General features: G+C 39.8%; 1 protein-coding gene across 1 annotated transcript in view; it reads left to right on the top strand.

Annotated features, from left to right (window-relative positions):
• Window positions 1-25,319, top strand: part of LOC146004500 (uncharacterized) — a 46,976-nt gene extending 21,657 nt beyond the window's left edge. Inside the window, exon 2 of the mRNA XM_083143363.1 lies at window positions 23,386-25,319. Coding sequence (XP_082999489.1) covers window positions 23,386-23,963 — 578 coding nt within the window. The 3' untranslated portion in view covers window positions 23,964-25,319. The remainder of the gene's footprint in view (window positions 1-23,385) is intronic.
• Window positions 25,320-25,834: the final 515 nt, after the last annotated feature.

Genomic DNA, 25,834 nt, shown 5'->3' with positions numbered 1-25,834 from the left:
AGCCGCGTCGACGTTGCCAAATCTCCCTTCCCCCTTCCCGGGTGGGCCGATTCGCGGCGTCAGATTACAGCAGTTCCGAAGCCCGGTAGCAGCGCCTCTGGCGGCGTTTGGAATTTCCTCGATGCCACGTGGGAGCGCGGTTTGAATCGTAATCGCTTCATTGAAGGACCCCGCCGCATCGGAAGAGTCGCATTAGCTTTCTTCCAGGTTGTTTCTTTCATCTCGCCGCCCTCCGATCGGATTCGCAGCACCTTATTGGTATGGAAGAGAGATTCTTTAATTCCTTTGTTTGGCCAGAGCCGTCGATTGGCACGGACCCAGCACTTGGCAAACAACAGTCAATTAAGAAATAATTCTTATTCGCTGCTAACAGGCATTACATTTTTTCTCGTTCGGTAACCGAAACTGTAAATTGATGGGTTCAATACCAGAGGCAGCAAAGTCCACATGGACTTGGCTGCTTTTGATTCACGTCAGTGGCGGTTGGCCCTGTAGTGCAAAAGAGCAGTGAACTCCCAGTAATGTACGGTATTCGCTTCGAGAATAAACAATGTCTTTACCTTTTCGCAATTTTTCGCTTAAAATATCTACACAAGTAATGCATTTGTGCATCTGTGGGTTTATTTATCTCATTTCTCCGGATTTTGCGAAGAATCTGGGATTTGCCTTGCTTCCAGCCTCCGGTTGTCCGCTATGGGCCCAAGGGTTCCTTTGAATTTGAGTTGTATTTCACTGACTCTAATATGAAAGGAATGTCCCGGAGTGGCCTTCCTAGAGAACTCTATATGACTGTACAACTAATAGCATGTAGAGCTTCGCACAACCCTCAAGGCTACAGCCAGGAGCGTTAGGAAGGGGTTGAGGATTGGCTTCTCCTGGAGCTAATTTATTTTTTATAAGGAACTGATAATTATAAGTAAGACTGGTGCGGAAAACATGATAACTTTACACAATATTCAACTGAATTTCCACTAAAAGTGGAGCAGGACGCTCCTTTTGGAGTTGTTTAACACCATCTTTGGAGTTTTGTTACGCCATTCACTAACACTCCATACCATGTATGGAGGTCTTTAAGAGTAAATTACGTATTGTGTCGTGCCGATATTGTGCAACTCTCGGTGGCAGCTCTGTGGTATATATTTTTTACAGTGTCCAGTGCATAAATGCAGGAGTAGACAAAACTAAAAATAATTCAGGCGTCAGCCCCCTTTTTTTATTTTCTGAAAAAAAAATGTATTTATTTTTCAAAAACAGCCTAAGAAAACCATGAATCCCACCAAGATAAAGCTACACATTTTGAAATGTGATCTTAAAACATTTCATTAATTAATTTATACAAGATTGGATTTAAAGTAATTAATTCTTGCGCCGAAGTGGCCTTCTTAGAGAACTCTATATGACTCTACTACTAATAAATGCGGGCCTCCTCCATGCCGCAGTAGTAGCGTCATTGTCTTGTAATCAAGGGGTCCCGGGTTCGATACCCGGTGGAGGCACAAGTGGTTCGGATCCCACTTTAAACTGTAGGTCCAGTCCCGATTGGCCTTACTGTGCATAAAGTGGACTTAAAGCATCAACTGAAACCACTAATAAATACACTGTAAAAAAAAATACACTTCTTGTACACTTTTGGTACACTTTCTTGCATATAATATGCACAAGATGTGTACTGAAGGTGTTGCAAAAGTGTACTTAAAGTGTTCTAGATGTGTGCGACCCGAAATGACGAAATTTTGTACACTTGTTGCACACTTTGGGGACACATTCAAAGTTGTGTGCACTTCTTCAACGCTTTCTGTACACTTTTGTTTAAAGTAAGTGTACACTTCTTGTACACTTTTGTAGCACATGATTTCATTTTGTGTTGTTGGTCATATCGATTGTTATTTTATACTTTTTTGACAAATGCATATGTTTTGAACATAAATCAATTTCATTATATAAAGCAGTAACACACTTGAAAGCAAGCAACATTAAACAATAACAAAATATAACTATTTTTTTTCCTGGAACACATGGAAATCGCATTGCATCATGAAACTATCAATACTTTTTTGTTTAATGTACCAATTTGATAATTGGATAAATCTCATTAAAATTGAAGAAGGATAAAGTTGAATGTTCCGAGGAAATTAATAGATTTTCTTAAATCGAACTATTCATCTTTAAAGCACACCAAAACAGATCGTTAACTTCGGGGGGCTGGTTGTTCCTACACCGGCCGCTAGATGGTTCTGTCAAAATGTGTACAAGAAACATAAGTTTTTGTACAACAAATAATGATACGTTCGATTGTAATCATAGTGAAAAATTGTGCTTTAACACTCTTCGAAAAATATGTGAACATCTAAGATACAAATTAAAGAAGAAAATGTACTGCAGTGAATAAAAGTGAATCTCCCATGAGCAACCTTTTTGATTCTGGACTATATAAGTAGAAGGTACGTGTGTCGCAGAACATCATGGCATCCGGGGAGGCCCAATCCCTGAGAATCAAGGTGGAAACCTAACGGTGACAACTGAAGCCCTGATTGTATAGGTAATCGTAAGTCGGTCTCTCTTGTGTCACGCATCGTGGGCCAATTATTCCAGGTGGAAGCCGTAAGTCTGGAACGGACAAACGGTACCAATTGTGCCTATACGGTGGTTAGGTGATTGCGAGGAACCTTTTTGGTTGAACACGTTGAGTGGAGCAGACATACGACTTGCAATATTTTTGAAACTGTTTTCCCTTACTACCTTCATCCTTCCTCTTCTTTGTCTTGGGCTCTACAATTAGTTTGAAATTTGGATTCGCTTCTTTGGATTGAGTTGTCAGTTGGTTTGAGTTTGTGCCTCTTTTCCCATAGGATTTGCGTTTGTTCTATTGGATCATATAAACAACTCACGGTTGTGGTCTTCTGATATGCATCATGGTCTTCCTGCAACGCTGCTACGACAGCGAGAAGGGGTGAAAACCTTCACCGGAGGTACTAAACGGACTGACGGTCCAAACTCCGAGACGATGCTCGATTCACGAAGTACCAATGATCCAATGCAAACGTCCAGCTATTCCACAAAACACCGACGTCGCAATTCCTATGAAGGATTACCTCTACCTCAACGTCAACGATCTAGATCACCAATTAAACGAGATACAGGAAATACAGCTCATGCAACCCAACTAAAATCCAAACAACAGGATAATAGCTTATACAACTTCCTGCTCACCAATTACGACACCAAATTCAACACAGCAAAACATGTGTTCCAACAAACATCTAAGTATGTACCAAGGGCACAAATTGCACAAATACTGTTCACCCGTAATGGCATCATATTGAAATCACCAGATCCAGACTTTGCAAAACTAATTAGAAACAAAGCTTCTTTTGAAATTTATGGAGCCAAAGCAAACATCCAAACACTGAATGCTTCCACTCAAAAACAACCACCACCACCACATAAATCCCCACTACTATCAGTAGTCATCAGGGGTGTAGAACCTGTCTTAACAGACGAGGAGATCTTTGAGGAACTGGAATGCGAAGGTGTACAAATCCGCAAATGTATCCGTATTCGCAATAACAACGGACCCACATACATGGTGCGGGTCCTAACAGACTCACAAAATGCTGTAGACACACTACTACACAGTGGAGCATACATATACAGACGCAGGTACAAAGTTGAACCATCCCGTTCTCAACAACCTCTTCCATTGCGGTGCGAAAAATGCCAACAATATAACAAGCACACTACCGCTGCATGTCCAAACCGAGATAAATGCGGATACTGTTCAGGACCCCATTCAACCAAAGAATGTCAAAACCAAACTGCTCCACCAAAATGTGTCACATGTACGGAAAACCATCCTACATACAGCTACAAATGCAAAGCCAAGCCAGAAGCAATACCTGAACACCCCGACCTAACAGTCCCCCTGCGCACCAATGACACTGCTACGGAACCTGACAACTCACTACGACATCCTGTAACAGTGGAAGATCTAATACGCTTCTTCACACTGACTCTCCAAAATGTGCACCCATTTTTAAGAACGCACATATTAACCCAAGTAACGGCATCGGCAAAAACCATTTTCAACTTGCAACTCCATGCAACATACTCTGGTCCTCACGTGCATTTCCACATATCCCACTTGGAAACTGCGGTTTAAGGTTTTGAATATGGCAGTACGGAATATGTATAATTTTCTATTTTTAAATATCCGATCCGTTTCTAAACGAAAAGCTTTATTGCAACACCTGCTCTTGGAAGAATCTGTTCACTGCTTTGCGCTAAACGAAACCTATCTTGCTCCAAAAATGATCTGTCATATTCCACCATACAACATCTTACGCCACGATGGTCCGCCGGGCTTAAGAGTAAACGGCGGCACAGCAATTGGAGTAGATAGAAAATTACCATATCGAACAGTTACCTTCCCACCACACTTCCACTTGCCAGAACATACTGCTAGTACAATCTACTTTCCATCCCGGGTCGTTACATTTGCTACCATCTATGTAAGACCAGGGGAGACTATTCCATACCAATTCTTTCAACATATCCAAACCCTTAGCAAACATTATATCATAGCAGCGGACATCAATTATCATAGCCGAACCATGCAAGACAAAACAAACTTTTTACAATTTCTGGACCAAAACACTACAGCAGAATTCCATGTACTGCCCAGAGCCACACGTCCCATAAGTAACACTACCCCTGACGTTGTTATAACATCAACATCTCTAAGTGCCTGCTTGAACATATCTGTGCTGGATTCCATCGGCAGTGACCATGACCCAGTGAAAATTACCTTAAATCTTGGTAACCGCAATACGAGCAGTACAATACAACCTCGAAAAATCTGGTGTTACAACAAAGCGAACTGGGAGGCATATAGTGAAAAGCTACAGAATGCTTTTTCTCACCCGCATCCAGAACCAAACAATTCAGAGGAACTCGATACGGCGGTGGAACATCTTACTGCTCAGATTACCAGTGCGGCAACCACTAACATACCTACGACCACTCTCAATAGTTACAAACCAAAGCTACCTCCGCAATATCTTCACCTAATCACAGCATCACGACGAGCATACAGGGACTATCTCCAGACCAGAAATCCTGAATCCCTTAACTTACACCGTCAATGGCTGCGTACAGTTCATAACTATATAAAAGCTTATAAACAACGTCGATGGATTGAAACGTGCAACCAATTGAGTGACGAAAGCCATCCCACAAAATACTGGAAACGTTTCAAGGTGCTCACTGGACAATCCAGTAGTACTCCTTATCCGATAACAATCAAGGACGCAGCTCTAAACACAGACACTGAAAAAGCTTATGCCTTCGCAAATGCCTTGCAAGACACTTTCACTCCGACACCGCAACTAGCTCCAAATCTCCGCCTCCAGACCAAAATTGACAGAGTCACAAACCCCAATAACAGGCAACTGCAACCCAGTAATACGCACACTATTGATCCTACAAATGCTCTAACTGTTCCTATCACAACAGACGATATTATCAATACTGTGCGTAGGAAGAGAAACACTGCTCCCGGATTGGACAATATCACATACGTATTGATTAAACAGGCCCCGCTTGCATTGCTGTCCTTTCTGGCCATTATCTACAATTTTATCCTCCGCACAGGACACTACCCGACAGACTGGAAGATTTCAAAGGTTCTAATGTTCCCAAAACCAAACAAAGATAGTACCAACCCAACAAACTATCGACCTATTCAGCTCACATCAACCTTTAGCAAAATATTCGAACGCATCATTGTTCGACGCATACACATGCACTTACAAGCACACAGTTTACTTCCGTCGCACCAAGCAGGCTTTAGACCTCAACACAGTGTCCTTGATAATTTATTAAAACTAACGACTCGCATCACAAATCATTTCAACACATCCAAACCATCCTGCCTAGTACTATTCGACCTGGAGAAAGCATTTGACAAAGTATGGCATACTGGACTCATTTACAAGCTCCATAAATTCCAACTACCGCTTTGCTATGTCAGATTAGTACACAGCTTTCTAACAAATAGGGTCGCTTATGTCACTGTAAATGGAGCGATGTCATACCCCATTTTCCCTTACTCTGGCGTTCCACAGGGTGCTGCTTTATCACCATTACTCTACATACTATACGTTGCCGATATGCCAAAACCCCCACAAGTTTCTATCTACCAATTCGTTGACGACACCGCATTTCTCGCCTGTTGTTCAACCATCCAAGCTATAAACAAAACTCTCCAACCAGCTATAAACTCCTTCCAAAGATGGTGTGACACATGGCGTCTCACAATTAATGCTCTCAAAACACAAGCATTGGTGTTTCTGCAGACAGGCTGTCGCTCGAAGATCCAAAGGAACCCAACATTATTAAACATCAAAATACGGGGAACTCCAATTCTGCCTGCCACCACTGCAAAATATCTGGGAGTCATATTTGACTCCAAGCTAACCTGGAAACCTCAATTGCTCAACATCGTCCAAAAAGCTACAAATCGTCTGAGCTTGCTCAAACGGCTAATTGGAACATCCTGGGGACTCAACTCCCAGGTTGTCCTACATACCTACAAGGCTTTCCTTCGACCAGCAATTACTTACGGCCACACTGCATGGATATCAGCCCCAGACTCATTCTATCACAAACTACAAGTTCTGGAAAGACATGCTCTTCGTTTGGCCTTCAGAGTAGTCCTACCAAGTCCTACACGACTACTGTACGAGCGAATAACCTTTCCCGAAATCACAACCCACATCGAAGCCATCCGTCACAAATATATAACTGGTCGAATGAACTCGCACCATCCACAACTTCTTAGCACAATGTACGAAGATGCTCTACACGACTGCCTTCCCACATACCACTGCACACCATTACAGCATCTCTTAACCATGTACACCTTCCTGATAGATCCACAGCATCCTGACTACCAGCTGTATAATATCCATCATCCTCCGGAACTACGGCACGTGATATATCCAACACATGCCGCACCATAGCAAATTATTACTTTCCTAACAGAAGTAATTTTCCCACTACTGCATAAATAAGATCTAAGTGAACTACCCTCAGAATAAGTAAATATGTACCACTTCATTACTGAAAACACTTAGACCATCACCTTGCAAGGGAAAACATTTATGGAAACAATTCACTTACCAAAGAGAAGGTGTACCCTTCTAAATGGAAAACGAGGAAAAAAAAAAAAAAAAAAAAAAAAAAAAAAAAAAAAAGTGTCGCAGAAAAACAAACACGCATCTCACAAAATTTAAGGTTCACAGTTGAAAGTTGTTGCTTTTTCCTCTTTCAATTGTCAAGTTAAATGTGAGTTAACTGTATTTTTATTCTGGAAACTAAGTACACTGTAAAAAAAAATACACTTCTTGTACACTTTTGGTACACTTTCTTGCATATAATATGCACAAGATGTGTACTGAAGGTGTTGCAAAAGTGTACTTAAAGTGTTCTAGATGTGTGCGACCCGAAATGACGAAATTTTGTACACTTGTTGCACACTTTGGGGACACATTCAAAGTTGTGTGCACTTCTTCAACGCTTTCTGTACACTTTTGTTTAAAGTAAGTCTGTACACTTCTTGTACACTTTTGTAGCACATGATTTCATTTTGTGTTGTTGGTCATATCGATTGTCATTTTATACTTTTTTGACAAATGAATATGTTATGAACATAAATCAATTTCATTATATAAAGCAGTAACACACTTGAAAGCAAGCAACATTAAACAATAACAAAATATAACTATATTTTTCCTGGAACACATGGAAATCGCATTGCATCATGAAACTATCAATACTTTTTTGTTTAATGTACCAATTTGATAATTGGATAAATCTCATTAAAATTGAAGAAGGATAAAGTTGAATGTTCCGAGGAAATTAATAGATTTTCTTAAATCGAACTATTCATCTTCATGGGCGTCCGGAAGGGGGGGGCAAGGGGGGGCCGTGGCCCCCCCCTGGAAAATGAAAGTCAACCAAAAATTATATATTTTTCGCATATAATTTAATTTTAGCTGCAATAATGTATGTTAATTATTGCATGAATACGATACATTCAAATTTAAGCAATGTTTTTTGAGGGAACAACACTATTATTGGAGAAAATATGCCTTCCTTGCCCCCCCCCTGGAAAAAAAATACCTTCGTTGCCCCTCCCTGGAAAAAATCCTGCGGACGTCCATGTTCATCTTTAAAGCACACCAAAACAGATCGTTAACTTCGGGGGGCTGGTTGTTCCTACACCGGCCGCTAGATGGTTCTGTCAAAATGTGTACAAGAAACATAAGTTTTTGTACAACAAATAATGATACGTTCGATTGTAATCATAGTGAAAAATTGTGCTTTAACACTCTTCGAAAAATATGTGAACATCTAAGATACAAATTAAAGAAGAAAATGTACTGCAGTGAATAAAAGTGAATCTCCCATGAGCAACCTTTTTGATTCTGGACTATATAAGTAGAAGGTACGTGTGTGTCAGCAAAACAAACACGCATCTCACAAAATTTAAGGTTCACAGTTGAAAGTTGTTGCTTTTTCCTCTTTCAATTGTCAAGTTAAATGTGAGTGAACTGTATTTTTATTCTGGAAACTAAGTATGAGTACTGAATTGCGATATATCTCATGTGTGCAAGAAGTGTTCCAAATGTGTAAAGTGTACCAGAAGTGATCAAAAGTAGTTTCTGCAACACACTTCTTACACACTTTTGGGATACCTTTATATTGGAAGTACTTCTTGCACACTTCCTGTACACTTCTTTTGCTGCATTTTTTGTACACTTCCTGTACACTTTTTAGCACTTCGTGTACACTATTGAAGCACTTCCTGTACACTTCTTGTGCACATTTAATGTGTTCAAGAAGTGATCAAAAGTAGTTTCTAGGAAGTGTTGCAAAAGTGTGCAGAAAGCGTATTTTTTTTTACAGTGTAGAATGAATTACTATGCAAATTCGGTTAGGAACAGCGAAAATTAAAATATAATGCCATGTTTATTACTCTGTTTTAATGATTCACGTGATACAGGAAACACAAACATTAAACATGTTATTTTGGAAAATGGTAATTAAAATTTCCACAAGCAAACTCGAAATACTTGTTTTAAAAAAACTGAGAACTGAATTTGAAAATTCAGGCGCCGGAGCAACTGGGCGCCCTGTATTTTTTCTACCCCTGCATAAATGTACTTCTGGTGCATCAAATTACACAAGGAAATGCACGACAATATACTTTTACCAACTACTGCTCCGTGAGATGCAAAAATGCATCAATTGAGACCAGACAAATATTTCGAAGAAACCATTATTAAAGGTTGGACTGAGTCAAATTAATGCATAGTAATGTAACAAACCTAGATTGATGTATTTCGAGTTGTGTGTGTTCAAAGTTAAACATTGTCTTGATGGTGGGCGAATGCTTTACTTACTTCCCCAACAGGCACGTGTCTAAAAATATATTTCGGGCGAGGGGGGGGGGGGGGGTCCGAACCAAGTGTATCAGGAATAATAATAAAAAATAATAATAATACTAATAATGACCATGATGATGATAATAACAATAATAATGTTTAAATTAAAATAATTATATTATAAATATGTGAAATTAAATTAATACTAACTAAAATATATAAATTAATATTATATAGTTATTCTTACACAAAGAGGTAAAAACGACTGTAGTATAAGAATAGAGATATAACAGCATGTGTTTAATATCTAGCTTCGTAGTTAAAATTGGCATAATTTCATAAAAGAAGTCCCCTGGCAAAGAAATGAATGTGAAATAGATGAAGAACTGCATATTTATACAATGATTTTAGATTTGAAAAGTAAAGTTCCTGATTAATATTTTATCCATATTAGGCCTATTGTAAATAGTAGTGAGCAAGCTTAAATATATGGTATACTGTCCTTCAAAGCCATATGATCCCAATATGATCTTTGCCTTCCAATAAGTTCAGGGGAAATTAATAAGAATCGATTATACGTACATAGGGACATGAAGTTTTTGTTTTATTTTCCCCTGAATTTTGATGTTATTTTGTACTGCAATTCGGTGTTATTAATTTAAAATCAGTGATATTTTTACATGCATTTTTACTGTTCCTCCTGTGCTTAAGATTTTCACATTGGTTTTAGTTCTGGAAAATTGACACAAATTTCAGTTTTAATGACAAAAAATATATGGCTTACATTTGCGAGAAACGACCAAATATCTTCCAGTTGGAAAACTATTTCATCTCATCAGCCACTAAATATGAAATGTCTATTGAATGATAACACCCAAATCCTTGAACACAATCCTACATATCACATTTCCCTATCAATGCCAAACAATCTCTCTGCAATCGTTTGGTGTACACACACATATATACACACACCCCTCCCCCCGAGACACAACTAGTGCTTCTCCCTGAAAATTTTCCCGTTCCTACGAAATTTCGCTTCTGGGAAGATCCCCTTGAGCGAATTCTATTTCAGGATGAGGCTAAACATTGCCAGTCATGTCTGCTCCAAACTGCAATAGATGAAGCGTGATAATATCTTTTGAATCGAACTTTCACTAGCTACATTAAAAATAACAGAATAGCGCTTCAGGTTTATATATATATAAGTGTTTTCGCCAGTTTACATTGCATACTTTGCGGCGCTTTTCGTGTTAAAGTGTAAAATTCGGTTATTTTGAAAAATGGCATAATTCGCGTTATTTCGCTATTCCGAAACACCAACAACTTGCCTCCTTCACCTAACCAAATACATTTTAAACACTTTATTTTGCTTTCTTCAACTTTTAGGTGTTATCGTTAAAACGAAAACTTCACATCCCTAATTATTAGGGAACGCAACTTTAGGTAAAAAATGTTATTTTCTGCGATAAGATAGAGACCCTCGTCTTTGCCAAAATTCTGATCATAACCTTATATGTCAACTCAGCAAATTTTATTTTACATAAAAACACATATTTTTCAGTCTTTCGTATGTACATATTTTGCGAATTTTCAGTTTAAATGCATAAAATCGCTCATTGACTTCAGCTACCTCGAAATCCTCGAAGGAAAATGTTTATTCTCCGCACCTCTTTCATATATTATGTCCAAAACCTTTAAAAAAAAAATTGTATCTGTTGTAAATAACCTCGACAAATAAGATGCATATATAAGTCTATAGAAATTCTGCAAGAACTGTTGAAGGATCCCCTCTTTAAAAGTTGAATTGGCATACATCTCAACAAACCTGTCCATTCTCTCTTGATTCCATACGAAAGCTTGAATCGTCCGCGAACACTTTTGCAGCTTACGTGGGTGAAGTCCGTATAGTAGAAACGAAACTGGGTCTAACGCACAAGTGCTAATGTCTAAATGTACAGACATTTTTGGGGGAAAACAAGGTTTTCAAACTTTGTGCCAAATTGCACGTGTTTTGGAAGGTGAAGTAGAGGAAGAGGAAGCTTTGGAAAACTTCATCTTTAGTGACAATTCGTGCTTCAAATATGCAAGAATTGTTTTCGTGATGTGGAGCGATCTTTCTCACAATATAAGATGCTTTTTAGAGATAATCGTCACAGATTTACAATGGAGAATTTGGTAAACACTATGGTGATCCACTGCAACTCTCCCAAAAAATAGCTCGCTAAGGGGTAAGCATATAGAAACTGATTTCAGGTGTTTAAAATGCAAGTAATATTTTGTATTGTTACAAAATGTTCTTTTTTTTATTTTTGTCAGATATTTTCCTGTTTTTGTCACATATTTTCAACATTTATGACACATAAAAAATTAATATATTTCCGAGTTTTTTAGCACATAAAGTTCCGTTCCCTACTAATTATACAACATATTTTCATTATTTAATTTTAGTACTTGGTAAGTCTTTCGGGGATCCCCTCCCTAAGACGTCCTTGTTACCCAACGGGAAGTATTCCTTGCTTGCATCACGCCCATCCCCCCAAGGCTACAGCTCCGACCAGAATTCAGACAGCATCGCTTTTGAGCGTGAATCAAGCCAGAGGGAGAAGAGCTAAGGCAAACACACAAAAAGCAAGCAGTTTACTTCTCTGGACACGGGTCCCTCTGTTGTCCGTCCGTCGGCTGTGACACGACAGGTGCCCCTGCGTTTGTTTTGGACGCCGTCCACTCGAGCGGGAAGAGAAGTCCGTGGAAGCGCCGCTTCGACTACGACCGATCAACCGGCTAATTCCATTTCTGAGCACCTGCCTCGATCTTTCGTCCGTGGCGGCGAGAACACACACGCGGACAATGAGGTGACGTTAGTGTCGACACTTTGCGACGGGATTGTCTTCCATTATGTCCGCCGTCCTTTCATCTGCTGACAATTTAACGGCGCCGCCGAAATGTACAACAGCTGACTCGGTGCCCTGGCGATGAGGTGGAAACACTGAATTTATTTACGATAACGACATCACGGCATCATGACGTTATGCCGTCTTGGTCGGTTCTGTTTTCATATTCCTTCCTGTGGTCTCAATCATTCCTTATTTATTATTTTCTTATGCATTCTAGTTTTTGGACTTTTAACCACTGTTATTTTTTAAAGATATTTACCTACGTTTCGGAGGCTGAATCTGCCTCCGTCTTCAGGGTAGCGTGTAGTCTGATAGATCACATAAATGGTTGCCTAGGAGGATTATTCTTGGTGGCCTAGGCTCCACCGGGTCTGTTGGTCACAAGGACCTCTATATACATCTATATCTGATCTAACAAACTACACGCTATCCTGAAGACGGAGGCAGATTCAGCCTCCGAAACGTAGGTAAATATCTTTAAAAAATAACAGTGGGTAAAAGTCCAAAAACTAGAATGAATAAATCACCACTGTTTTCTTGTAGTTTTGAGGTGGGCTTTCGTGAAAAATTTTTGGGGATGTTGAGGAACGTTTGGATGGGTGTTGGGGGTGTGTGGATAAATCACTACTAAAACCCTCTAAAATAGACTCCACAAATAATGAGAATATCCACCCAAATGAGCTTGGTTGATTGCGAAATCCTGGGAGGGGACTAGGGGATTTACCCCACCACTTGGTCTCAAAAATTCCCCCGCATCAAAAATTTCCGCGGGTAAGAGTTTTTGTTATAACAAACCAAAGATAAGCAATTACTTTTAATTTCAAGTATACTTTAAGAAGAATGATATCGAAAACACACACAAATTAGAGTACTTGTGAGTGTTCAATGCCTTTTCTCTCAAGAGATCAATAACAAATCCACATCAATACGCACAATAAAAGTAAAACAAAAATGCAAGACAATAATAACTTTGAAATCTCTTTTCATATTCCTTCCTGTGGTCTTGTAACAACAATCTATAAAATCATTGAAAATATTGCGTACAAAGTATTCCAAATCACAGCCATTTAGCCATCACCTTTCCAGACAGGAAATATCCAGAAACATCTGAGGAATGCCTTGTCAGACATTGCCGAGCTTCCTTGATCGCCATCATTGTAAACAGGTGTAAGCAATTGAAATCAAGGAAGAGACTACAGGTATCTGATTCCGCATTATTTAGTAATTCGATCGGAATAAGTGTCTGGTATTTGGAGTTCTTTGTAATTAATATTTTCAATGATTTCATAGATTGGTACGACACTACCACATATTTTCCCTCTTTTGTTCCTTGATTGCCTGTTTTCCTCTATCTTTCCATATATATTATTTTCTTATCGTCAAAATGGTTGTATACTGGGCTTTCGTGGGGAAAAAATGGGTTGTTATGGTGTGTGTATAAATCACTGCTAAAAACCTCTAAAATAGGCACCATAAATTATGAGAATACCTACCCAAAACATCTTGATTAATTGGTTTGTCTTATTTTACTTCGCTTTTCTGCCACATTTGCTTAATCGCGAAGATGAGGATGAATGATGATGACATGAAACGACAATCACACACGGACAGGACACAACGCAGGCCCCACAGAAGATTATACTGGCTGTGAGTGCAGACGCCAGAGCCTCGTTTCCCGGGTTCGATACCTTGTGGAGGTGCATGGTGGCTCGGATCCCACTTTAAACTGTAGGTCCAGTCTCGATTAGCCTTACTGCGTGCATAAAGTGGACTTAAAACACAAACTCAATCAATCAATCAAAGCCAGAGCCTCTTTAGTTTGCAAATGCAGTCCAGTTACGTTGAAGAAAGGTTGATATTTGGGTGTGTTCGCTAAGGGTAACCCCTTGCACCCCACCCAAATAGGCAATTAACATGAACTTATTTCAATTTTCTTCCTCTGTTGCACACTTATCACTTTGTATTAACATACCAATTGATTTTTCTAAAATTTGTTTATTTATTTAGTAAATGATCTTCTGGAGTCTGTTAAAATGCTTGTAATTTATTTATAGAACTTCACACTACAGGCAAATGACCATTTATAGTGCCTTACATACCATAATATGAGTAATTGACACAGACATATAATTCATACATTACTCTCACGACATGAATATATATAAAATTCTATATAAAGTGATACATAACTCTGTGATTACATAATTATAAGTTATATATATACACACACACACAAACATACGTATATACATGTACCATTGTTATTATGGTATGCAAGTATATAATGTTGCCTAAACAACAAGATGATTACACAGATTTACATTGTACGAGATTTAAAATATTAGGAGAAGATACAGACTTTGAACGAAGTTAAGGCATGGTGATAAAAATGAGAGTAAACAATTCAGTGATTAGCGTATTTGCTCGTCACCTTTCATATTACATTAAGAGAAGATGAATATAGTAGTAAATACATTGAAAAACGATGAAGAATACAAAACGTTGACTTAAAAATATATAATGTTATTTAGTTAATAATGTTTGTGGTATTATGCACATTGTATGGGTATCCTGTTTGTCCACTTTAGTTCGAAGAAAGTTTACAGGCAATATTTAAAATAGTACAAATCGTAAGTTCACTTGTTGGATTGCATATGACTTACATAAAATCACTTATTCCACAGTACAGTGGCAACAGACATGTTTTCAGCAAGCCACTATTAAAAAATAATAATAATAATAACAGATTTCTATATTCAGATTTTTCAAATATTCACAAAATTATTTTATTTTATTTTTCACAAATTTTTAAAAGCATGTACAAGTCTGAAATAGATAATGTCAATCTGTTAGGTTTCCTCCACTTTGGCCCGTTGACTGCGGGAAAATGAATCTCAGTTTTGTGAGACTGCAATTCTCATTCTCGATACTTGGTATTCTGCACATAAAAAAGAGAACAGAGAAACATCTACTTCCGCTTTCTGCGCCCCCTTCTGTCCCGTCAGTCACCTCCTTGTGACATGTCGTTCTGCTCAGGCACACGCACTTGTCAGGGCGGCTCTTCTTTGTGACGTCACAAGTCGAGCGCGTCGGATCGAGGTGTCGCTCTGCATTCATGGCCCACTTGTCGCCGTTTCTGAGCCTCTGTTGACGGAGCGGGAAAGACCAAAGGGGACAGAAACCCTGCGATGCTTTGCTTAGCTTTCGCAGTGTTGCCAGCCATGGGGGAGGAAGATTTCCCTCCTTGAGTGACCGGGATAATATTACACCAAGAGGGAAATCTTCTGGTTGAATTGAATTGTTGTTTCAAAGTTCACTTTATGCACAGATAGGCTAATAGGAACAGGACCTAAAGTAGGATCTGAACCAGGGGTGCCGACTTGTCAACATTATTGGGGGGGGGGGGGCCTCTGATCACTGAAATAAATTAATAAATGACTCACTCTCTCCCTTTTTTAAGTTTTGGCCTAAGTGTTCGGAATCTCATAAAAGCCCATGAATTCCTCAAAAATATCAACATTTTAATTCACAGTTCGAATGCAGAATATTAATTGTCAACGGATGGATATGTCACAAGTTTCGTCAACCATAATAGCAAAATATTCCCGACTTTTAATATCTGCTACCACGGAGCGCAAAATAGATCTTCCTAATATATCAATGATCTCGTTCTGAATGTCATGTGAGAGCCATTTGTAGCCCGAACGTCCCATCCACTACCCTAGTTCATGCACATCGTCTTTTGAAACGGTTTTTAGTAAAAAATTTAACAATACTCATAATTACATACTTAGTATATAGTAATAAGTCATGTGTTTTGCTGTCTCTGGTCATAGCCCCCCCCCCCCCCCCCAAAGGCGATGGTCTAGTCTAGAACATTTCAAATGTGTATTTAAAGTTAAGTTCATGTGGCACAATTCAGAGTAAACTTTACAAGAGAAGCAAAATAATACATTAGATTCTCTTAAGCAAAATTATTTGGGGGGTTCTGCCCCCACATCGTTAACATTGGGGAGGCTCGAGCCCTCCAAGCCCCATGGAGTCGGCGCCTATGATCTGAACCACTATGCAATGTGCCTACACGGGGTATTGAACCCGGGCGGGACCCCGTTGATTGCAAGGCGATGACCTTACCACTACGCCATCGGGGAGGTCCCAGGAAATTTTCTAGATATTGTTACGTGGAAACATTTAGCGGCGAGGGGGGATTGTGCCAAGGATTTCACTCCTCCTATAACTAAAGTAAACTCCTAATGCAGTGCTTAAAGTGGTTTCAGTCAATAGTTGGAAAGTGAACCAAAAATGAATAGACACTACCACCCACCACCACCACCACTACTACTACTACTACTAATAATAATAACATAATAAAACAATGGTATTATTTTTATTTCATCCAAAGTAAATATATAAGCACAAGATCTATCATGTCATTTATTTCAGATAATTGAGTTCGCATTTACAACTTAAACGAATAGCACTTACCAAATACATTATTTTTTCTAAATTTTCTGACCGCCTACTTACAGGGGACAAATTTAGTACAAAAACTTTCTATTTTCCTCTTCATCTATTGTTTGCAATAAATAATGCAACAAAGGACGGACTTTTGTATAGTGTATTAAACAAATAAAACGAACATGCCTTCACAAAATGTGGAGGGTTTCCCAACACATTCTCAATCTCTGGCAAAGCGGAGGTGATATGACCAACACCAAGCTGCAAGAAATTTCTTTGGTAAGTTGTTTTATATTCAAATTTTAGTGAACTTATAGAGGAGACTCGGGCACATTTGAACACTGCAAATGTTATTGATTTATTTCATAGTTAAAATTGTTTCATTACTTTTCAATGGGAAAAAATATTTAAAAAAGCAGTTTTGTAGTTCATGTGAACATTTTTGCACACAAAAATCAAAGGTATTTTGCAAGTTAAATGCATTAAGGAAAACATCGGTAATCATGCATGAGGGACATTTCAAGAGACATGGGGCAGTTTTGAACAATGTCTTGTTTTTATTAATCGTACTGAAATATTTAATACTAGCTATATACGTACTATTATTAACATGATCCTCGCTCGTGTTGGTTACAGCCGTGTTGATTGCATACAATAGCTCGAAATCTTTAGGTTGAATTGATTGATTGATTGATTGAATTGGTGTTTTAAGTCCACTTTATGCACAGTAATGCTAATTGGGACTGGATATACAGTTTAAAGTGGGATCCGAACCACTATGTGCCTCCACCGGGTATAGAACCTGGGACCCCTTGATTACAAGATGACGACCTTACCACTGCGCCATCGGGGAGGCCCTCGAAATCTTTAGAGAATAGCCATATCTAGTGCTCTGCAAATGCCGATATGATATTCTTCGTCGTAAATTAAGTTAAATAGGCTGTATTTCTGAAAGATGCCAGATCGTGAATAGTGATGTGTTTTCCAGGATTTGCTGTTATCCGGTCGTTTTGTGCCACCAGTAGTGTTCACTTAAAAAGTTCCATTCTCTTTTGCAAGCAGAAAAGCGTCAAGAGTGCAATGGCTCTCGTGGCTATTCCTTAGTAAAATAGTTTGCTACACTGTAAAGCAGGCTTCATAACAAGTTCAAGAAATTTTGTAAACATAGTTCCTGCCATCCATCCATGGGCGTATATATACTTCACGTAAGTGGGGGGGGGGGGGTTCAACTTTTGGTATGATTGGGGTTGCTTTATTTAATAAGTGGAAATAAAGACACTGCTGACCGGAAGCTTGTTGGGGAGCGGCGAGGGGTGTGCTGGACCCGACAAAGTTGTGTGTATGTAGTCACGAAGACACGCTACTTAGTATTGATACTTCTCTGTTCATCTTGTGTCAAACAACTTGAGAATGTTACGATGTTTGCCTGGTTTTCTTGCATTGCGTTTTTTTTTTTTAAAAAAAAAATCCTTTTAGAAAACTCGATGGAAAAAATATAACTGATTTGACAGTCCCAATGCAGTTTCTTATCGCAGAAATTCCGAAACTATCAGGAAATTGCAGACATTTGGTCTGCAGTCTCATCTGGTGTGTGGAATTTCCTTCCCATCCCGCTATATACGTCTCGAATTTAGGAAAATAAAACAAGTCCGAAGAAATTTTTATCAACAAAGCGGTAATCTAGTAATTTTACTGAACCAAAGGGGGGATTTGGACCCGTTGAACCCCCCCTTTTAAATACGATCATGCATCCATCAACCACATGGACTGTTCACCATGTAAAGTAGCGTAAAATTCATTAGTTAATATTCTTACGATGAACATAGTGAAAAGCTATAGGTTTCACAATAGTAGCACACAAACCTATCAATAATATTCTATAACCAAACACATTTCTTGGCCTTCTACTTGCGTTATTGTTTGATTTGGTATATTTTACTTCGTATTTCTGCCACTTTTGGCTAATCGCGAAGATGCCATGAAATTGATGAAGGGACACTCATAAAGAATACCGCTGTCCAGTCCGGAATTCTAACCCGGGAGTAGCGCGCTGTGCTAACCACTCCACCACGGAGGTCGGCCTGAGACACTTGATTCTGAGCCCTCCTGAAATGTAGTTCCATAACGTGATACAATCTTAATTACTGAAATAGCAGCTTGCTAGTTGTGTCATTGCCTATGCCCATGATAGCTAAGCCATGAGGAGACCTCAGGATGCCTATAATCTCCACAGGCCGCTAATATTTCTGGGCTGTAAGAAAGATAGCATTCCCTACATTCCAGCCACAACAATCCAACCACGTGGAAGGGTTGAGTGGCCGTCATATCTTCCAAAGAGCCAATAATCGTTCTCTGCAGGGGAGAACGGGAGGCCGAGCGCTTGTCAATCAGCCGTCGACAGCGACCTCTGATGGATGAGTTTGGCTTCTGGGCGACAAACAAAAAACCTCAGGAGGACCGCACGCTGGGGTACCGTTGCAACAATCGACCGCGCTCCAAAACATCATTATTGAAGTGTTTTCGGGAGGAATTCTTGGCGTTAAAGTGTCCTCCGCCCACGACAAGACCCTCCACCACCACATCTGGCTTCTGGAGAAGATTAGCTCCCGGAATTCCGGTCTCCAGTTGTTCATTAGAAACACTTGCGCACTCGGTACTGGAACGAGGCCCCCCCCTGTCGTGAGCTTCTTTAGGTTTTCCACACATCATTCATCTCGAAGCCGAGTAGACACGAGAATAACACATGCCCATCCTCACAAAACCTATGACGCACTCCCTTTCCACAACTTTATGCTAAACACTTTACAGAAATTATTTTTGGCAGAAAGGCTTGCGAAAAATCAATTTGTGTGAGCCTTTTCATGATTTCATTAATCATCCACTAATCTCCAACGTCGCGAGATTAACCCACAAAAACAACAACAATGCAATGCAAGTAAAGTAACGCATAACTCACGTAATTTCTACAAAGTAACACTTTACATGCGTTATGTGGTTGTAGATTCAGGTCATGCCTTCGCAGTAGTAATTGATTTTGGCCTTTGCATTAACTCGGCCAACAGATAAGCTGAAAAACGCGATAATAATGAATAATATGAAAAAAAAAAACTTGTTTGAATTAGTAATCCTAAGACTTTCTTCCTTTCTCTCTAGCCTTCTTAAACCCGAAGGTTTATGGCTGCAGCAAGACAAGCCTTCCATCTGACCCTATCCTGGGCGAGATCAATTCAATTTTTACCGATCTCATTTTGGATAATTTAAACGTTTTCCCTCCATCTTCGTCTTTGCCTTCCTACAGGTCTCTTACCATCAGGTTTCCCAACAAGAATCCTGTAAACTCCTCTTTCGTCTCCCATTCGTGCCACATGGCCTGCCCACCTGTCTTCTTGATTTAATCATTCTAATAATATCTGGACATGAATACAAATTATGTACTTCTAAATTATGTAACCTTCTCCACTCACCTGTCTCCTCATCCCTTTTCGGCCCAAATATTTTCCTAAGGATCTTATTTTCAAATACTCTCAATTTATATTCCTCTTTCAGCTACCAAGTTTCACGTCCATATAACAATACAGGCAAAATTACTGTTTTGTATATTTTAACTTTTAATTTCTTAGATATTATACGATTGATTCATTGATTTGGTGTTTTGAGTCCACTTTATGTACAGTAAGGCTAATCGGGACTGGACCTCAGTTTAAAGTTGGGTCCGAACCACAATGTGCCTCCACCGGGTATCGAACCCGGGACCCCTTGGAGTCAACGCTACCACTGCGCCATCGTGGAGGCACTAGATATACGAGAGGGTAAAAGCTTATGAAGAGAAAAGTAACACGCATTTCCTGAATTTAAGTCTGCTTTTCATTTCCTCTTTAACATCATTTTCATTTGTTAGTATTACTCCAAAATACTTGATTTTGGAAACTGATTCAAACGAGTTGTTATCAATAATTAAATTTTGATTATAACCGAACACTTGGTTTCGCTTGCAAGTATATATTTAGTTTTTCTTTTCTAACTTCCAAACCTCTCTCTTTAGATGCTTTTAACAATATTTTAGCAAGACATAAAACAATATTTTTTCATGCACGGAGACAACTTTTGGTTGAAATCATTTCGAGCCGATCGTCTGCTCCAGCAGCAAGCGTTCCTCCTCGCACTGAGGATGACGGAAGGTGGGAGAATTTGGTCACCAGATTCCCAAGGTGGGAACGCCACGTCCTGCGGCCTTCCCGTCACGTTTGCACCGCAGCAATTTCATCCATGGCCGCTACTCCATCCGCTGCGGGGCCCTTGGAGAGCCCTTGCCCCACACGCGGGAGTAGGAAGCAGGGGCGGGCAAAGGATTTTGTCCCTTCCTCTCAACAGATTTTAAACATTTTTTTTAGGGAGAATGTTGCAGGGATCGAAAATGTACACTAAAAAATTGGTGGCAACAGGAGACTTCTTTTGGAGTTAATGCGGAATTTGGCACGTTGTTTAGCACCATATTTGGTGCTTTCTTGCACCATTTGCTGTCGAACCGCACAAGGTATGGAGCCCTTTAAGACTCTATTATGGTGTTACACCACTTTTGGTGGCAACTCGTATTTTCAGAGTGCATATATACTTCTTTGGGGGTGGCAGTGCAATTATTTATTTCGAAAAAGCTCTGTTGTGGGACATTAGACTTATGACTAGAACCAGACTGACAAATCTACGTGAAGGAAGAGTCCTTTGAGGGCTAAGGCCAGGTACGCTACTTTTTATTGGGCAGCCCAGGTCAGTGTATCGAGTTCCCTCACTGTTTGCTAGCCTTTTAGTTTTACGTAGCCCCAGAATTATCCTCCTGGCGTGACCACCTCCACCGGGTAACGAATCTGAAACCTCTCGCGAGATCGACTTCGACCACGGGGAATCGTGTTTACAAACCGCAGAGTGTTGCAGAACCAGAGGAATATAGCTCTCATGTGTGGGTGGAAAAAATTCCTTGCGATTCCATCGTTTTCTGGTGATAATCAATATGAAGCCATTGAAAAATAATAAATTATCTGAAAACGTTTCAAAACATATATGTAAATCGATTAATGCGTAATGGGAACAATGTCATAATGAAAACAAAACACAACATCATAGCAAACATAAAATAGAAGCTTACTGACGACCGCTATGTTTCCTTCTCTTTCGAGAAGAACAACATCTTTTTCTGAAATTTTATATTTTCTGTGGGATTTTACAATGCAGGAAATGTAACAGAAAACATTTGGTTGAATAAATCCAAACGTAAGCAAATAGTAAACATTAAAGAATAAATATTATAAAAATGCTGAGTAGCCTAATGTTGAAAATTTGTAATAATATCTTGGATTGACTTTAGAGTATCCCATATACGCGTGGTTTTCCGCAATATGTTCTATATGTAGAGAGCAAAACTCATTATCCAACTTGTTGCCAAAAGATTTCCAAACGCCAAATAGCATGCAATATTAATTGTCTAGTGCTAATCCAGTGTTTTTAACCACACTTAATCTAACACTGTAACTTCAGGTGAACAAGTTTATTTTTGCCGGTGGTGGGAATCGAACCTACGACAGACCTGCGATTTTACTACAAACCTGACGCACTAATCAACTATTCCACAGCTTTTTCAGTAGCGGATTAACGATTGTGTCTGGTGGGCAGAGAATGGACGTTATTTAACAGTCGCTTCCTACATTCGTTGATTCGTATATTGGCAGTTTTAGACGATATTTGTTGAGACGTCAGGTGTTATGAATCGTCGTTCACACTTATGTATTTTTAAGTGAATTCCAAATCATGGGCGTCACCAGAAATGTTTGTAGGCTGACTGAGGAGTCAGACCATGGATAAAACTTCAATATTAGGAATACTACCAATTATAATTTTTATTATCATGGTTACGATTATTTTTATACAATAATAATTATTGTAAAATAATAAAATTAAACCAATTCTCATTCAAATCTATTATTACTACTATTATTTTTTATTACTACGCCCTTCTGGAGAGTTTGTTACTCCATCTAGATGGAGCACAATTGTCTTCCATGATTTTTTTTACATTTCGTGCAGAAAGTGTACTGAGAATGTATAGTCATTCTATTTTATTAATAACTTTTACACAACTCGTTTAAGAATAAGTTTTAAGAGTTAGAGGGAAACTTTAGTCATAAAGTTATGTTGTGTGACCTCTCACATAAAATTCTAATTTTTGCATTTTCGAAAATTATGGAACCATTTATTCTTTGGTTTACATGGTAGAATATGAAAACGTAACCTTGTTCTTGTATCTTATACTGATTTTTTTTGTTTTTGCAATCTATCGTGTTTTTCTCTTTGGATATTTTGTCCGAATATCTTCTAACTGAAATATGTTTTTGTTATTAACAATAAAAATAAGGAGCTTTCTGCTCTTCTCTTTTTTTAACTTGAAATTAATATTGCCAATTTCCAGGAGGGGGCGACGGACCAGTTCAACCTTTTCCCCCCGACGTCAAATTATGTTGTGTACTTTGTAGGGGATCAATACGTTTAAATATTATCGTAAGAAGACTACAGCAATGTTTCCCATCTTATACTTACAGGTTCGGACCCCGATTCACGAACTAGTCACATGGGATCGCCCCACCGAGCGGCCGACAGCAACGCTTCCAGCGAGAGCCCCGCGCATGCGCACAAGTTCTCCTCTCTCGAGCGGAAGGACGGCGGGAAACCGGCGAAGGAGAAGACGGACAGCGGCGGCCAGGGTTCCGGCAAGACGAGGCGCCGCCGCACGGCGTTCACCAGCGAGCAGCTGCTGGAGCTCGAGAAGGAGTTCCACGCCAAGAAGTACCTGAGTCTCACGGAGAGGTCGCAGATCGCGCACAGCCTGAAGCTGAGCGAGGTGCAGGTGAAGATCTGGTTCCAGAACAGGAGGGCCAAGTGGAAAAGGGTGAAGGCCGGGCTCACGTCCGGATCCAGGGCTTCCGGCGGGAGCGGACCCACTTCCGGGGGCACCAAGATCGTGGTTCCGATACCGGTCCACGTGAACCGGTTCGCCATACGGAGCCAGCACCAGCAGCTGGAGAAGGCCGGCCTGCAACCGAACGCCAGCAACCCTCTCCACGCTGGCCTTCACGGGTTTCGATCCCTCGCCACCGTGGCGCCACTGAGCAAGAGCTGAGCGGTTGATTCGAATCGGCGACATTGACCAGCTGCAACAGTGCGAAGACCCTTGCGTAATAGTGGACACTCTTGTACATAAAATCTTTGGAGTGCCTATTCCGATAACCACCGAACCAGTTAAGTTACTCAACAGACCCCCCCCCCCCTTCCCTCAGATCTCAGTGTTTAATATCCGCTTTCGCAAAGTTTAAGAAGCAGATCCACTGTCTCAGAAACTGTCCTGATGCTCTAAGAAGACGAAACCTACGAGAGGGGGTAGCAGTTACTCCAGTGCGTCTTCCTTGCCCGGGTGAATGGTGCGGATGCAAGAAGGAATAACTGCTCTTTTGTGGTGAACAGAAACAAGTGTAGTGCGTGCGTGTGTCAACTTGTAAGCAGGTGCCACGTGTGAGACAAACTTTCAGAACGTTCCAACAAAGTGATTCATTGTACTGTCCTTATCTCACTAAATCATCTTCGGGTACATGCGGTTCTGTTCTTATGTTCTGGCCATTAACAACAAGACATTAGAAACTTCACATACGGCTTAACGTATACCGCTTCACACATCTTCCATCAATCTTTGTGATCCCCTTGAGCTGCTTTGTGGAATCATCTTGATCTGTGTTAGAACTCACTTTCATTCTTGTCTATCTTCCACATTCACCTTCACTCTCTTTTTGCACCTCATTCATCACTCTATACTTTCAATATCATCCTCATCTTCTCTCTCACAAATTACAAAGGACTCCTTCACATGCTATTTCTATATCATCCTCTGGGGCTCACTTGTCGCACCCATATTGAAGACAGTTCCTGTTCTGACGTCATTGTGGTATGCCTTCGTTATTAGGTTTAATTCTCTTAGCATGAACACAATGCTTTACTTCGAGGATTGATCAAAAGTTATTATTTATGCGAAGAGATCTAAACCTAACAACTAATTAATCTCGCAAGAACGTCAGGACACGAAGTGTGTTCAATATGTGTGCGACAAGTGAGACCCTTTATAATCTTTACTTCTTAATCTTCAATAACTTTCTTAACACACTTCCCATGTCATTCCTTTCCTTCCTTTCCATATCATTACATGCAAGTATCTACTCCACGTTCTCATCCTCAATTTTGACCTCTTCTGTACTTCCTACATTTCTACTAAAATATTGTCATGCTCTTGAGTCTCACGTTACTATCATCTCTCTCTCTCTCTCTCTCTCTCTCTCTCTCTCTCTCCAACTGAAAAACTGGAATTATTCTTGAAACAATGCTTTGCTTGCACACTGGATGAAAGTCTGGATCCTTACTTCGCAGGGTTCCTCATATCTTATGGAGTCTATTAGTAGTGACGTCACAGCAGACGACACGCTGGGACTGAGTCTTCACAACGAGAAAACGTGTTTTCTTCGTATCCAATTCAATGCTATTTTCCTTCGGAAGGCGTAGCTTTAATTATTGTGACAGCAGTTATGAAAAGAAAATATGATGCGTAGCGTACATCAGTGTAAAGAAGAGATTTCGGAGAAAACTACTATATATCACACATATCTTACAGAGGATAAGGTAAAGAATAACCGGAGTAAGAAAATCATGCATTTTCAAAACATTCCACTTCCGAGCACAGCCGAAGCCGACCCGAAGTTCAGCCGATCTGAAGTCGGCGACGCTGCCGCTATGGATGGTGGGAAATCGTGGGAAACCAGCAGCCTCGGGCGATTGAACCGACGACGCCCATTGGCTGAGATTTCTTTTGGAGCATTTGCTTTACTCGACTTCCTACTCCATTTATTCTTTACATTCTCATCTGTAAGGTATATGTTATATATAGACGTATTCTCCGAAATTACATCCTTACATTGATGTACCCCTTCCGAACGAAAATAGCATTGAATT

The sequence above is a fragment of the Lepisma saccharinum genome, chromosome 21 (assembly GCF_977018435.1).
Source record: "Lepisma saccharinum chromosome 21, izLepSacc3.1, whole genome shotgun sequence".
NCBI lineage: Eukaryota > Metazoa > Arthropoda > Insecta > Zygentoma > Lepismatidae > Lepisma > Lepisma saccharinum.
This window is presented reverse-complemented; position numbering and strand designations above follow the sequence as displayed.